The sequence below is a fragment of the Haliaeetus albicilla genome, chromosome 26 (genome assembly GCF_947461875.1).
Source record: "Haliaeetus albicilla chromosome 26, bHalAlb1.1, whole genome shotgun sequence".
Classification (NCBI taxonomy): Eukaryota; Metazoa; Chordata; class Aves; order Accipitriformes; family Accipitridae; genus Haliaeetus; species Haliaeetus albicilla.
The window spans coordinates 11,553,079-11,565,957 of NC_091508.1; the positions used below are offsets into that span (position 1 = coordinate 11,553,079).

General features: G+C 57.1%; 1 protein-coding gene across 7 annotated transcripts in view; it reads right to left on the reverse strand.

The window, feature by feature from the left end:
* Positions 1 to 3,837: 3,837 nt before the first annotated feature.
* Positions 3,838 to 12,879, reverse strand: part of RGS3 (regulator of G protein signaling 3) — a 91,041-nt gene continuing 81,999 nt past the window's right edge. For 5 of the 7 annotated variants that reach the window (XM_069771895.1, XM_069771894.1, XM_069771896.1 and 2 more), the window contains 5 exons: positions 10,703 to 10,776; positions 6,855 to 6,956; positions 6,034 to 6,095; positions 5,222 to 5,388; positions 3,838 to 5,131 (listed from right to left, as the gene is read on the reverse strand). In XM_069771895.1, the coding sequence (XP_069627996.1) occupies positions 4,946 to 5,131; positions 5,222 to 5,388; positions 6,034 to 6,095; positions 6,855 to 6,956; positions 10,703 to 10,776 (591 nt within the window). In that variant the 3' untranslated portion in view covers positions 3,838 to 4,945. Of the gene's footprint in view, positions 5,132 to 5,221; positions 5,389 to 6,033; positions 6,096 to 6,854; positions 6,957 to 7,077; positions 7,626 to 9,329; positions 9,666 to 10,702; positions 10,777 to 12,879 lie in introns of those variants that run through there. The other 2 variants (XM_069771901.1, XM_069771900.1) reach the window with 2 other exon arrangements.

Genomic DNA, 12,879 nt, shown 5'->3' on the forward strand with positions numbered 1-12,879 from the left:
TGGGCATCTTGGCTACCCAAATAAGAGTTTAGCGTGCTCCTGATAAGCCTCAATAACTCTCTAAGCGGGGTTAAGTGACTTGCACAGCAAGTCAGCTGTTTCACCAGGGCAAGGGAATTTTTGTGTCTGCAGTTTCAGTATCTAGCTGTTGAGCTATGTTTAGTCTATGGCTATAAAGTAGCCTTGTTTCTATTCTGAGAATATTTGTCTAATCAGGGGTCCAAGGAATTATTTTGCTCAGTAGAAAGTTATTTGGATAAGTTTATACTCCAGGATGGGTGCCTTGGAAAAGACCAATAAAGGCTGCGCATTGCTGGAGCCTTTATTGGTTTGCCCTCTTGGGGCATGGTGCACACCTGTAAAATAGGCATACTTTTTATTTTTGCAGAAATAAGAGAAAGGCTTTACACTCACGGCTTCTAGCCAGCTCTGAAATGAGGCCCTCTTGCAACCTGAGTGCTGCTTGCTGCAAAGAGTTACACTTCCCTGGACACTGCAGATGCTCATCTGCATGCGGGTGAGGACCAGTGCTGGCCAAGGCTGGCCTCACGGGCACAGCCCTGGCATGGGATGCCCACACTGCTCATTAGCTTCCCCCAGTAAGTCTTCATCCAAGAGGTGCTCAGTGACTTGAACTGTATTTTCTGGTAACCCCTATTTTCAGAACTCCATTTGCTTTTGTAAATCACAGATGACCCCACTACCCATCTCTGGCTGCTGCATTAGGAAACTGATGAAATACTGAGCTGAGGGACACCTGAAGGGTCAAGGCCCATCAGCTGGGACAGGTAAGACTCATTTACCAGCCTCCCCAAGTCCTTTTGGTTCATCCCAACCTCCTTATCCCTGAGGGTGTGAGGAAATCATGATGTTAATCCCAGGAATTTAGGATGTTTTTCCCAGCAGTCTTAACCTTTTTCACCTATGGGGTCATGGCATTTTTTTGAACCTAACAAAGCATTCAGCGCTTTCTGGTGATAATTCCCTTTTTCCTATTTATATCCTCTCCCTGGGGTGCTTTGCCTCTTGGCTGCCTTCAGCTGGGTGAGCTTCATCCCATGAATGAACCAAGAGCACCCAGGCCTTGGTGGACTTCACCCTGTTTGCACATGACAAACACAGCTGAGTTGTGACTACTTGCAACTGAGCAACCACTAATTTTTATCCCCAAGATAAATCCTTGTTATCTGCTGAGATAAGGTCCGTTACAGCATCCTCCCCATTTTGGAAGGCATTGATTTCCACATTGGGAAATTGCCTTCAGCCGCTGCGCAAAATAGCAGCCCGGCAGCAGCGATGTCCGCAGGCAGTTGCCTGCACACACACCTGAGACAAGCAGTGACTCCACTGTCACCACCACGTGCCACCCACCACCTTCACGGCTTCAGTGGCGGTGGCTTGGGTGCAGGTAATGGCATTTTCTCTGCAAAAGGCCACTTCTTCCTCCCCAGGGCCATCCCCAACCAGGCAACCCCCTGCGATTTCAGCATTGCTGCCGTGGGAGCATCCCTCCAGCTGTCGGCAAATCTGGTTGGTTTGAGGTTGTGCATCAAATTAGGAATTAGGAAAATCTAATTCCCATTTTCATTGCTTAGGCTTGCTGCATTGGTATCAATAACTCAATAATTTCTTCTCTTCACATCCCTTGCAGCCTGACTGGATTTTGTCCCGGACATCTTACTTTGTGCTAAACAAGGACATTTCTGTCCCCCTTCTGCTTGTGTTGTAAGCTCAGTGCCCCCATAACAGCTTTAGCAGCTCCCCGTCCCCTAATCCCCCCTGCAAAAGGAGCTGCTCAGGGCAGTGGGGCCCTATCTCCATCCCAACCAATGTCCCCTCGGAACAAGCCCCCTCCATGAGCTGACGTCCCCCCATCCAGTTCCCATCCAGATGCTCCAAGTTTTTCATACCCTTCACTCTGAGGCACAAAGTCTTGGAGAAGATGGCACAGCTCCTCTTCTGCAGCACAGAGGGAACAAAGCTGTGGCTTTGGTGTCACCACAGGGTCCATGATGAGACTTGTCCTGCTGAAGAGGGCACTGGCCATCCTGGGAAAACATGGGACAAGCACCTGGCATTTCCACCTTGCACCCCAGCCCTGCCTCTCCTAGAAATCAAGCGCCTCCCAAGCACACGAGGCTGGTGTTTGCAGAGTGACTCACACTAACCTGGCGGGTCAGCAATAAATTCTGTTACAGCAATAACCAAATTTCTGTCGCTCACGCAGGGCTACTTCCATTTCCTCCAGGGAGTCATCCCAGGTTCCCATTTCTCTGCCTTTTGCACACACAGGTGCCTCTGTCCCTTGCAGGGACTGTCTGCATGCAGGTCGGTGATGTTTATTCCAAGCCATCCACCAGATTCCCACACCACATGTCCCACAGCAGCTCCAGCCCTTGCTGCCCTCCCTGCCAGATCAACTCAGACAATTCACATATGCCAGGCAGGTTATAGGCTCGAAACCAGGCATGGTTATGCAGGGTAGATGCTCCTGGGCATCGCCAACAGCCACAGGAGGGCTCACTGGACCTAGCATTCAGGGCAGAGAGAAGGTAACAGCAAGTACCGACCTGCCCAGTACCCACAAAGCCCCCTGAGCCAAGTCCGCCTGCATGCTGCCCCTGGGAGCCCAGGGACACGGAGAAGTGGGGAAGCCAACAAAGTGACCTTGTAATTACAGTTTCCTAACACTGATGGCTTGGGACTGAGTGCGGAGAGGTCAAGAGTATGTGGGTGATGGAGAGAGGGGAGAAAGGGCAAGGAAGTCTGTGTCAAGGCCAGATATAAAGGGAAACCCTCCCAGCTGGGAAGGAGAGGAGATGAAGGCTCTCAGCAACACTAGGAGAAAGAGGAGAGTCTGGCTTGGAGGAATCAGATGGGGTGACCATGGCAGCGCTCACAGGGAGGCTGGACCGACCCGCTGGGTCCCAGCAGCTCTGGGGTTGTTCAGTGGGTCGCAGCTGGGACACCAGCCCACGGGCCTCAACCCCAGGGTGCTGGAAGCATCCCCAGGAGGGCCATGCAGGCGTCCCACCAACCCTGCTGCCTCCAGCCAACCCCTGAGGGGTCCCCTCAGCTCTGCCTCAGTTTCCCCACCCGGCCATCACCTGCTGGTTGTTCAAGGAGGGAAACACAGACAGTTCCCCAGAAGAGATCATATCTGCCAGGGACAGCTGTGCCCAGGTGGGATTGCTGGGGCAGCCACACCACCTCCATCCTTGGGCATCACCAGCAGCACCCCCGGGCCGTGCCACCCCACACCCCAGCATGGCCCCCGTGACACCATAAGCCTATCTCTGAGCCATCCAAGGCTGGCCACAAGCAGGTGACTGGCACAAGATATTTCAGCTACTGAACGCACCATGAACGGCCTTTACAAAACATTTTCATCACACACCAGAGCTGTCAAAGCGCTGCCTTTGCTGGGGCAGGAGCAGCCCTGCCAAGCTGTGCAGCCAGGACCTGAAATAGCACTGTTGGGCTTTTTGTTGTTTCTTTTGGTGTGTCCCCAGAGGGACCCAGAGCTACACTAGGTCACTTATGTTTCTGGGCATTTCCATGTTCAGAGGCTCATGCCCTGCCGTGTTTAAATAGTGAATGCTATCCCTGGGAACAGTCTTGTTTTGGGCAAAACTTTCCGTGTTCCTGCAGGGCTACACCCAGGCCATGCCTCAGGAGCATCTAGCAGCTGCTCCGTCATAAAAAACAGCTCAGAAATTCATGGGACCACATTTTCCCATCTTTAGCCATGCAGTAACAGGATTTTATGCTCCTCAGTGAGGCAGGGGACACACAGCTCCGCCAGTGCTGAGAAACATGCCACGAAGAAAAGGCAGCTACAAGAAATTATATTCTCCTTTTATTTACCTATGACCATGACAATGTATTTTTGCTAGCTGCAGAGATGCTTCGCACTGTAAACTGGGTGCCTGGAGGCAGGCAGTCTATCCAGCTCTGCCAGGTTCAGCAATAACCCCCGCTTCTCAAAACACAGTATTGTTATCCAGAGTAAGGAGAGTGTCTGATTCACAGAGCTGCTTTTCTCCATCACCAAACCCTCCGTCGTCAGGGCATGATATATACACCCAGGCTCCCCCAGCGGCCCGCTGCTAGGGAATGCGTTTTGTCAGATAAAACCTGCTAACTTAGAAAATGCTGTACGCACTCGGAAAAAAAGGCATCCACTCCACCGGAGAACTCCGCCGCAACACACACAAATATTGCACTTGTAATTTCAGAACAGGAAAGGACACGAGGATTTCCTATTACACAGCAACGCGTCCAGCTATAAGAGGTCAATAAATAAACCAGGGGTGGGAGCAGGAGGCAGTTAGCTTGCACACCTCCAGCACAGGGGAAGGACACGGCTTTCGATGCTCCCAAGGGGACCCACTACGAGCGAAGGAAGCGCCGGGCTCCTGTGGGATAGCTGCTTCAGGGGAGCCGGGAGGCATCGCCGGCATGGGGAAGCACAGCAGCATCGTGGGGTTGGTCCAGTTCAGAAGTCTTTTATCCAGGGAAGATGCTCATGTTGGTGCTGTTGTCCCCTTGCCGGAGCCCTGCACAGAAGTCCTCCTCCTCCTCCTCGCCAAGTCGGGATCACTCGTCGCCTTCCAGCAACACTCGCACCTTGGGCGCGTGCTTCACAGTAGTCTTGTGGGAGCTTCCCTCCTGGCTAAAATCCATGCCGGAGTCACCCCGAAGGCGTCGTACCAGCGATGGTGAGATGGGGCGATGGAGCAGTACCAGACTGCTTGGCTTGTTGGTCCCCTCGGCCTCATGCTCGGTGCCTTCAGCTGCCCCACACCCGTCGACTGCAGGAATATGGCTTGGGGGCACAAACAGCAGCGGGAAGGCACACTCCCGCCATCCCCCGGGAAGGCCTCCACCACCTGATTTCATGTAAACACACAGCTCCCAGCCTGCCCCGAGAGAGTCCTTAGGTCTACAGTGGGGAGCTGGCTTTCTTCTGGTTAATTATGTCTAAGTACAAGTCAGAGCGGAGGAAGCGGGGGTATGAGTCCTTCTCCATGAGCCCGTAAATCCTCTTCTGCGCGAGGTCGAAGCAGCTGCGGGTGATATTCTGCAGGTTCTCCTTGGTGTGCTCCCGCGTGTAGGAGTCCAGGTTGACCTGCAGTCAGAGAGACCAGCACTGGTGAGCAGCTCCCCAGGCAACTGCCGTGCCGTGGAGCCACACGCCAGCGCGGGAGCCAGCCCTCACCTCCTTGCAGGACTGGATGGCGATGTACTCGGCGAAGATCTTCTTGGCCTTGGAGACCATCTTGGACTGGGATTTGATCTTCTTGAACTCCTCACAGGCCAGCCAGAACTCCAGGTTCTCCTCACTGAACTCGGTGCGCAGGAAGGCCCTGAAGGCAGCGAGCCCGTCTGTGGGGACAGAGACACATCTCTACTCCCGGCTCACAGGCGGGGAATGGCCCTGTGAGACTCTCAGCCCAGCAACCTTGCAAAGGTGCAACCTAAACTACGTCCCCTAAAACCCTTTGTGAAGCCTTGTGAAAAGCAGGCAGCGATGGCATTGCCAGGCCAAGCATGGCAACGCGAGCCATCCATGTGCTGAATATGCAGTCCTCAGCCCGGCTGCAGGCATGGAGCACCAAGAGGGAGGCTGGGCTTGGAGCGGGAGCAGCAACGGGGAGAGGACCCCCTGGCCATCCCTATGGGGGCTCTGTGTAGGACATGACCATGATGCGGGGTGCCCCTGTGATACGTGAGAAGGATAATGATCTAAAGCAGCTCCTGCTTCACAGACCTACTGCACAGCCTTTTCCTCCCCAAGCTGGAGGGTGGCTGCAGCCCCAAGCCATGGCTCTCCCCAGCCCCTATCACAAAATGCTCCCCCTGGGCCAGGCAGGAGCAGAAAGGGTGCAGGCAAGGGGCAGCCTCATTTCTCTTTCTCTACCCCCCAAACACCAGGAGGGATTAACAGAGGAAATCCCAGCTTTACCTATGCACGTGTCTAGATATTCCCCTGGCAGCAAACAGAGGTGGAAGAGATGGGCAAACACTTACATTTGTGCAGCAGCAGCTTCTCCAGGGAGTCCCCCCACTTGAGAGCTTCCTCAGGAGTGGGCCTGCAGGAGAAGGACAGCACGTTGGCAAAGTGAAGCTGCGAAAGCCGCGTTCACTGCCTGCCTCAATGCAGCACAAGCAAAACATTTCCAGCCGATAAAGCAATGCTGTGTGTCCCAGCAGGGCTGGCCCTGGCTCCCACATCGGCACCAGCATTGCCAGAGCATCTGCAGGCAGAGCCAGGCTCTGCACTGGGCAGCGCTGCAATGGCTCTGCTGGAAGAAACCTCTGCCTTTAGACTGGCAGGAAGAAAATCCGATAAAAGGAGGTCTGTGCAGGCAGCTGTGCCACTTGGGGTGTCTGAGGAAGAATTGGAAAAGCTCTGGGCAATGCCCAGGAGGCTGCGGGATGGTGGGGATTTCAGCTGCCCCGTTCAAGCAGCTAGATAAGCCACCAGGCGCAAGAGTAGGGAGGGCTCGTCTCCGGCTGCTGGAGCATCTCCAGAGCAAAGCGGTTTTTCAAACCATCCTCCAGCCAGTTAAAGTTTCACGTACAGGCACTGGGAGAAAGCAGCCATCAGGGAAATTTCCAGCCCAAGCCGCCACTATGCCGCCTCCCAGGCACAGACCTCCCACCCGCCTGGGGGGGATTTTCAGCCAACAAATGTTTTTAATGCTCCTCCGGATACAAAAACTGTTTGTCCAAAGCTTCCCCAAACAGGGTGAACCCAGCCTCCCTGGAGGTGATGCTCAGCCCGACTGCAGCTCATCCCCAAGCCCCCACGGCCCCCGATCCCCACGCCACCCGCTCACGGCACCTACTTGAGTGATTTGAGCACTTTGTCCAGCTTGCCAGAGGGGTTGACCCCTGGGGACTCGTTTCGTCTCCGAAAAATCCCCAGCCGGTTCTTCATGTCCTTGGCTCTAGAGGGAAAAGCAAGTTTTAGCAGGTGGGTGAGGGGTAGGGGAGGACACCCAGCACCCAGGGGACCCACCAGTAGCCTCGTATCCACGCATCGCCCGCCACCCCGCACCCACCACCTACTCCTTCATGGTGTGCCGGCGCTGCAGACTGCCGTTGTGTGGTCTCTGCACGCCCAGCAGCATCTCCGCGTGGAACTCCAGCGGCTGGGGCTTGGAAAGGTCGCGGAAAAAGGGCATGGCTGCTGGGAGGGCCTGTGCAGTAGCTCCCGGCGCGACCGGCGCGGCCAGACGCTCGGGCTTTCTGACGCCAGCTCTGTGCCGCGCTCCCGCCCGGTGCGGCCAGCGCGGAAGTGGGAGGGCTTAGCCCAGAGGAGCTTTAAATGCAGCGTGGGGTGAACGAGGCGCGTGTGAGTAAGGGCTGTGTCAGCCCTGCTGCTATTTCGGACGGCTCCACCGTTGCTGGGGAAACTCGAGGAAAGGTGGAAAAATCAGCGGCAAGGGTGGATAGTGGGGCCTTTCAAGAGACGGCAGGGAAAATAATCACGGCGGAGATTTACGAGGGCTATTTATAGAGCGCAGGCGTCCTGTGGAAGGCAGCGGGGCCAGCAGCGGTGCTGAGAGGGGCTAGGAGCAGAGCAGGGAGAGCAGCGCTTCACCATGTCCCCTGTCCCCTCTGCGAGGACAGGGCTGAGAGCCCACATGTGACCCGCTGGTGCTCACACTTCTCTGGTACCAGCCTGGGACGGGCATGGCTGTGGGGACATCTCCATAAGTGGGGTGGTTGGGACTGGCAGCACATAGCACCAAGGGGCACTGGGGCACAGACCCCCCCACGCTGCCACCCCACACAGGTCCCCGCTCTGCCATCCCTGGACAGACAGACTGAAGTACACTCAGACACAGGGCTCCCGCTTCCCCCAGAAAACTACCACCGGGACAAAGCGGGACAAAGATTTTTGGCAAGTGCCATGGGAAAATGGGACCCCCAGCCCAGCCCCAGCCTGGCCCTGCTAGGGCTTCCCAGGGGCCAAGGCAGGGGAGCAGGAGGTGGAAGAGGTGACAGGCAAGGACGGGCGCGGACGATGCTGTCCCCTCGTGGCACAGCCCCTGCATGACACCACGGCACAAAGGGGCACAGCGGACGTGCAGGGTGGCATGGGATGCTCATCCTGTACCAAGACCGACAGTGCCACCAGGGTGGATGGGGCCCCAGGGTGGCATGGCCAGGCCACCCCCTGCAACCTCCCACAGGTCCCACACCAGTGGGTCTATGCAAGGATGCTCAGAGGAGCCACCTCTGCCTGGTCAAGCCATGCCCAGGGCTGGCTAGGGACACGAGGGGCATAGGAGGGGTTCAAGGCAAGGGTGTACCCCACTCTGAGTGATGCTATCTGGACCCACAGCTCTCTCCAGTCCCAGGAGGGTAAAATACAGCAATCCACAGGGAAAAGTAGCTGCAACAACCCCAGGGCTCAATCCTGCAAGGTGCTGAGCACCCTGAGCCATCGAAGGATTTTAGAGGGCAATCGCCCCCCGTAGTCCCCAGTGCTGTCCATGTCCTCGTGGGGGGCACGGATGGTGTCGCTGCCTTTGCATCATCTGGGCTGTGGTCTCAGCAGGACACACGTCCCACTGCTGCCAGCTGCCAGGCACCAGCTCAGCGCTAACGTGGGAAAAGTGGATCCAAACACAGAGCCTCACACTCCAAACACCATCTGCCTCCCATTACCACACTGCCAGCAACACCGGCAGCCGAGGACCAGCCGCCACACAGGACGGGCCATCCCACACAGCCCTGAGCAACAATTTTAGCAGTGTTCTCAGTTTAGCAAGGCAGCCACTGCAGCTCAGCACTCGGCGGGGCTTTCAAAGCACTGAAAAATCCTTGTGTGTGTCTCCAACACACGTGGGCTGCCTCCACCCACACAGCCCCCTGCACAACACCAGCCAGCTGCAGTGGGTAGCCCTGCTGCACACCAGGCTCTGGGGCTTGCAGGTGACTGCGGCTCATGGGCAGATTTTCCAGCTGTAATACACCAGCAAGCACCACCTAAGGAAGTTCCCCAACTTAAAACCCACTGCTCCTCTTGCACACGCTTACAAATAAATAGCAAGTGGCATGAAATCAGGGTGCGGCAGCCATGGGCATGCACAGCCCCCAGCTGCAGCCAATCTGCAGTATAAAATGCCACAGCAAAAATAATGTTTCATAAAAAATTGCTGTTTTCTGTCTGGAGTTGCCCCTATAAAGTGATCTGCCCCCGGTGCCCTGGCATGGCCATGAGGCCACGTCCAGCACAATCGCCCCGCCCTGCTTCCAAACCATCCCCTGCAAAGCACGTCACCCTTCCTCGCAGGATGCTGGAGTCCTACCTTTCCAGGTATTTTTCGGAAAAGTCCACCATCGCGTGGTACATTGGGGAGTGCCGGCAGGTGAGCGGGGCCGGCAGAGCGTGCCGGTGCCGGGAGGGGAGGCAAATGCCAAACCCCAGCCACTTGCACCATAAATACTCCCCACAGACGGCTGGCAACTGGGCTGCGCAGCCAATAGCTGGCCAGTGCGATGCCAAGAGGCTCCCCAGCGCATCCGTTGCTGTCTCAAGGCAAGGAGAAAACCCTCTCTGCAACCACCCCTGACCCCACTAAGCTGGGGGTAGCTGAGCCGCCCCCTGCCAGCCCGATTCCCCCGGCTCAGCACTGCAGCAGGGACACGCAGATGGGGGGACGTCCCTGCTGCAGACTGCAAGGAATTCATTTTAATTTCAAGTGTTGTTGAGCGGGGGGGTTGGGAAATAATAAAAAGAGCTAAGAATAGCCAGCTGCAGCTAGGAAGCGCATGGGACAACAGTGCCGCTCGCTGGCAGGTGGCACATGCGGCGAAGCCGTCGAGCCTGCGTGTGCAGGCGGCATGCTGGGCCCCCTCGCACCCCCTGAGCCACTCAAACCACGTGCAACTTCTCCAACTGCCCCGAGCCACGTGGAGCAGGGAAAGACCCAGCCACCGGCATCCCTGCAGCCCTGACACCCGGCTGGATCCTGCCTTGCAGAACCGGAGGCGGCTCGTTCCAAAACATCCTTGCTTGACCCCACCAGTGTGCCTGCCCCCACCCAGCTGCAGCTGTGTTCGTGGGAAGCAAAGGCCACGGCTGCCTCGTCCTTGCCCAGACCCACTTTTTGGCAACCCCAAAGCCTTACCAGGAGGGGCTGCGAGCATCCCTCGGCAGCCCCCACACTCAGAGCTCCTGCCATGCTGCCTGCACGCTGCGATGTGCTGCAAGGGCTGGAGCTGGTCTGGTGGTGGGAAACCTCCCCATTCCTCCTCCCCGCATGGGGCCAGCGGGAAGGAGGCCCCCCAGCTCATGTTTCACTGCTTGCATGTCCTCTCCCTGAACCCGGCACCGCAGGAGCGGAGCCCTGCCGGCACTGGGGAAGCTGTTTTTCCCTGTGCCACCAGCAAGAGCCGGCTCCTTCACTCCATCTGTCAAAGCAAGGCGAACAGGGGCTGCTCCCAGCTAGGCTGTGTGATGCCCCCAGCACACCTCCCACCCTCATCCCTGAAAATCAGGACTCCCTGTCTGAAGTGAGACCTTAGTTCATGCGTGTCTTTGCTACTTTCTTCCTGGAAAAGCTTGGGGGAACAAGACAGGGATCCTAAGGGCTGCCTGGACCAGCAGGGCTCGGGCGAGGTTTTTGACCACAGCAAACAGCCCCGGTACATTCTGATGCCACCATGATGTGACACTTACAGGTTCCTACTCCGTTTCTTGCGGGAGGTCTCGTCCCCTTCATCACAGCTGCATTCGGGGTCGGCTCCGCTCAGCTGGGGGGGAAGAGAAAAACAGCATCTGCATCATCATGCCAGTGCATGCCCACAGTGGCACTCCAAGTGTCACCAACCAGACCTGCCAGCATCCCCCGTGGTCCCCGCACCCACACAGCCCAGAGCCACGGCATCCACAGGGCTCCTTCCCCACAACCACGGCTGCCTGCCACAATGTAATGGGACAAGCTCCTTGCTGCTCTGGCATGTGAACCTGCCTCCCCCCACCCATCCTATGCCACCTTCAGTCCATGGTGTTCCTGGAGCATCCGAGGAGATGCCACGGCTGGTGGCCCAGGTACCCCTCCAGGTTCAAAATGCTGACAGTGGTACCTCCTACGGGGAGGACACCCGCATCCCCATTCCTGATGCTCCTATTCCGGCTATCTTGAGTGGACACAGGGACCCCTCCCCAGTCCCCAGAACCAGGCTGGGCACCCAAAATCAATCAGGGGTCCCTCAGCAGTCCCCAGGCAGAAAAAAATCAGAGCAGTTCAGCCATAATTGAATCCTATCATGGCAGCTTAAGTCCAAAGAGCACCAAGAAAGCTCTACTCCCTGACCACTGCCCCGGGGTGGCCTGGGCAAACCAAGGGGACCTCGGATGCACCCTGAGCTCAGGACAGCACCAGCGCAGCCTCCGAGACATGAAGCCTGGGGCCAGGTGTGGGGACCCCTGGGATCACCATAGCTCAGGGGCTTTAGTAATTCATCCATTACTGAATGAGACTGGAAGATGCTTGCAGCTGGCCCCACATCCACCTCAACTCCGCAACAAGCTCGGCCCCATGCTGCCAGGGACTGCAGGGCTCTTTCCAGGATCGCCGCCCTGCGGCCATGCCGTGGGAACCCGCTGCGCAGCTCTGTAGCCCCGGGCTCAAGGCTTTTGACACTTCCTTCCATTCTGCACCCGGGTTTCCGGAGTTTATCAGCCCCAAACAATGCAGCCCTTGCAAAGCACCTTCCCCAGCCAGATAGGGCCCCGGCAGGCAGGCTGGCCGGGGCGACACACAGCCGGAACACGTTTCCTGCCATTGTCTGGAGAGGCTCCACCATGCTCAGGGACAAAAGGCAGCAGCAGAGCTTGCCCCAGGAGTCCCAGTGCTCCCAGCCACAATATGCTCTTAGAACAACCACCTCCCAGCCCCGACTGCGGGAAGGAGGGGAGCAGGGAGGCACACTGGGCATGATGGCGTTAAAAGGGCCAACAAAATGAGCCCCTCTGAAATGTTCCTTGAGGAAAAAAAAAAACAATACCTTGATGGATGCTGTGGACCTGCCGCCACGGCCACCAGGTGCAGGTATCACCAGTGCTTGCAGCTTGGTGCTGCCACTGGAGGGGATCCATAGGCGAGCTGTACATCAGCGTCCTGCTCCAGAAACCTCAGAGGGTTTCATCGAACTAGTCAAAAGGCACAGCCCAACAAAAGTCCCTCCAAAGTGTGGGCAGGGGGATGGCAGTAGTCCAAAACCCCATGCACACAGTGGCCCAGCACCGTGCCCAGCTCCTCTGCCCACTGCAGCCCCCAGGCAACCTCGGTCCCTCCTCAGGCAGCCAGAGAGGCAGGGCACTGGGAGGAGGCAGGGGTACCCCAGGAGGGTATATGGGCAGGTGGTTAAGGCACCGGCCATACAGAGCTAGACAGAGCTGCTGTAGAGCTGGAAGTGGGAGCTCCAGGAGGTCCAGCAGCCATGCTGCCTTCACCACTGGCATGGGCTGCCCTCGTCCCTGCTCCAAAAAAAACTGGTCTCATCTGCACCAGAGCAGTTTAAACCAGGAGGAGCTCAGTTTACCTCCACTGAAAAACATCCCCCCAGATCAGCCCAGAAAGCACAGCTGGGGGCTCTCCAGGGCAGGAGTGGGGGACGCTCCCCAGGTCTCCCCCCGGCAGCAAGCATGCAGCCTGCCCAGATTCGGCCGGCACTGCAGCAGCCTCTGGCTGCAGAGCTGTGAGCTCCCAGGCTGCACACACAGCGGCACTGTGAAACCTCTTTCCAGGAGACTCGTCACTGGCAGCCCTACTGGGACACTCACCAGGCACTGACACTGCTACCACCTCCCTTGCATCTGCATGGGCAGCGCGGGTGTCCCTGCCACAAAGC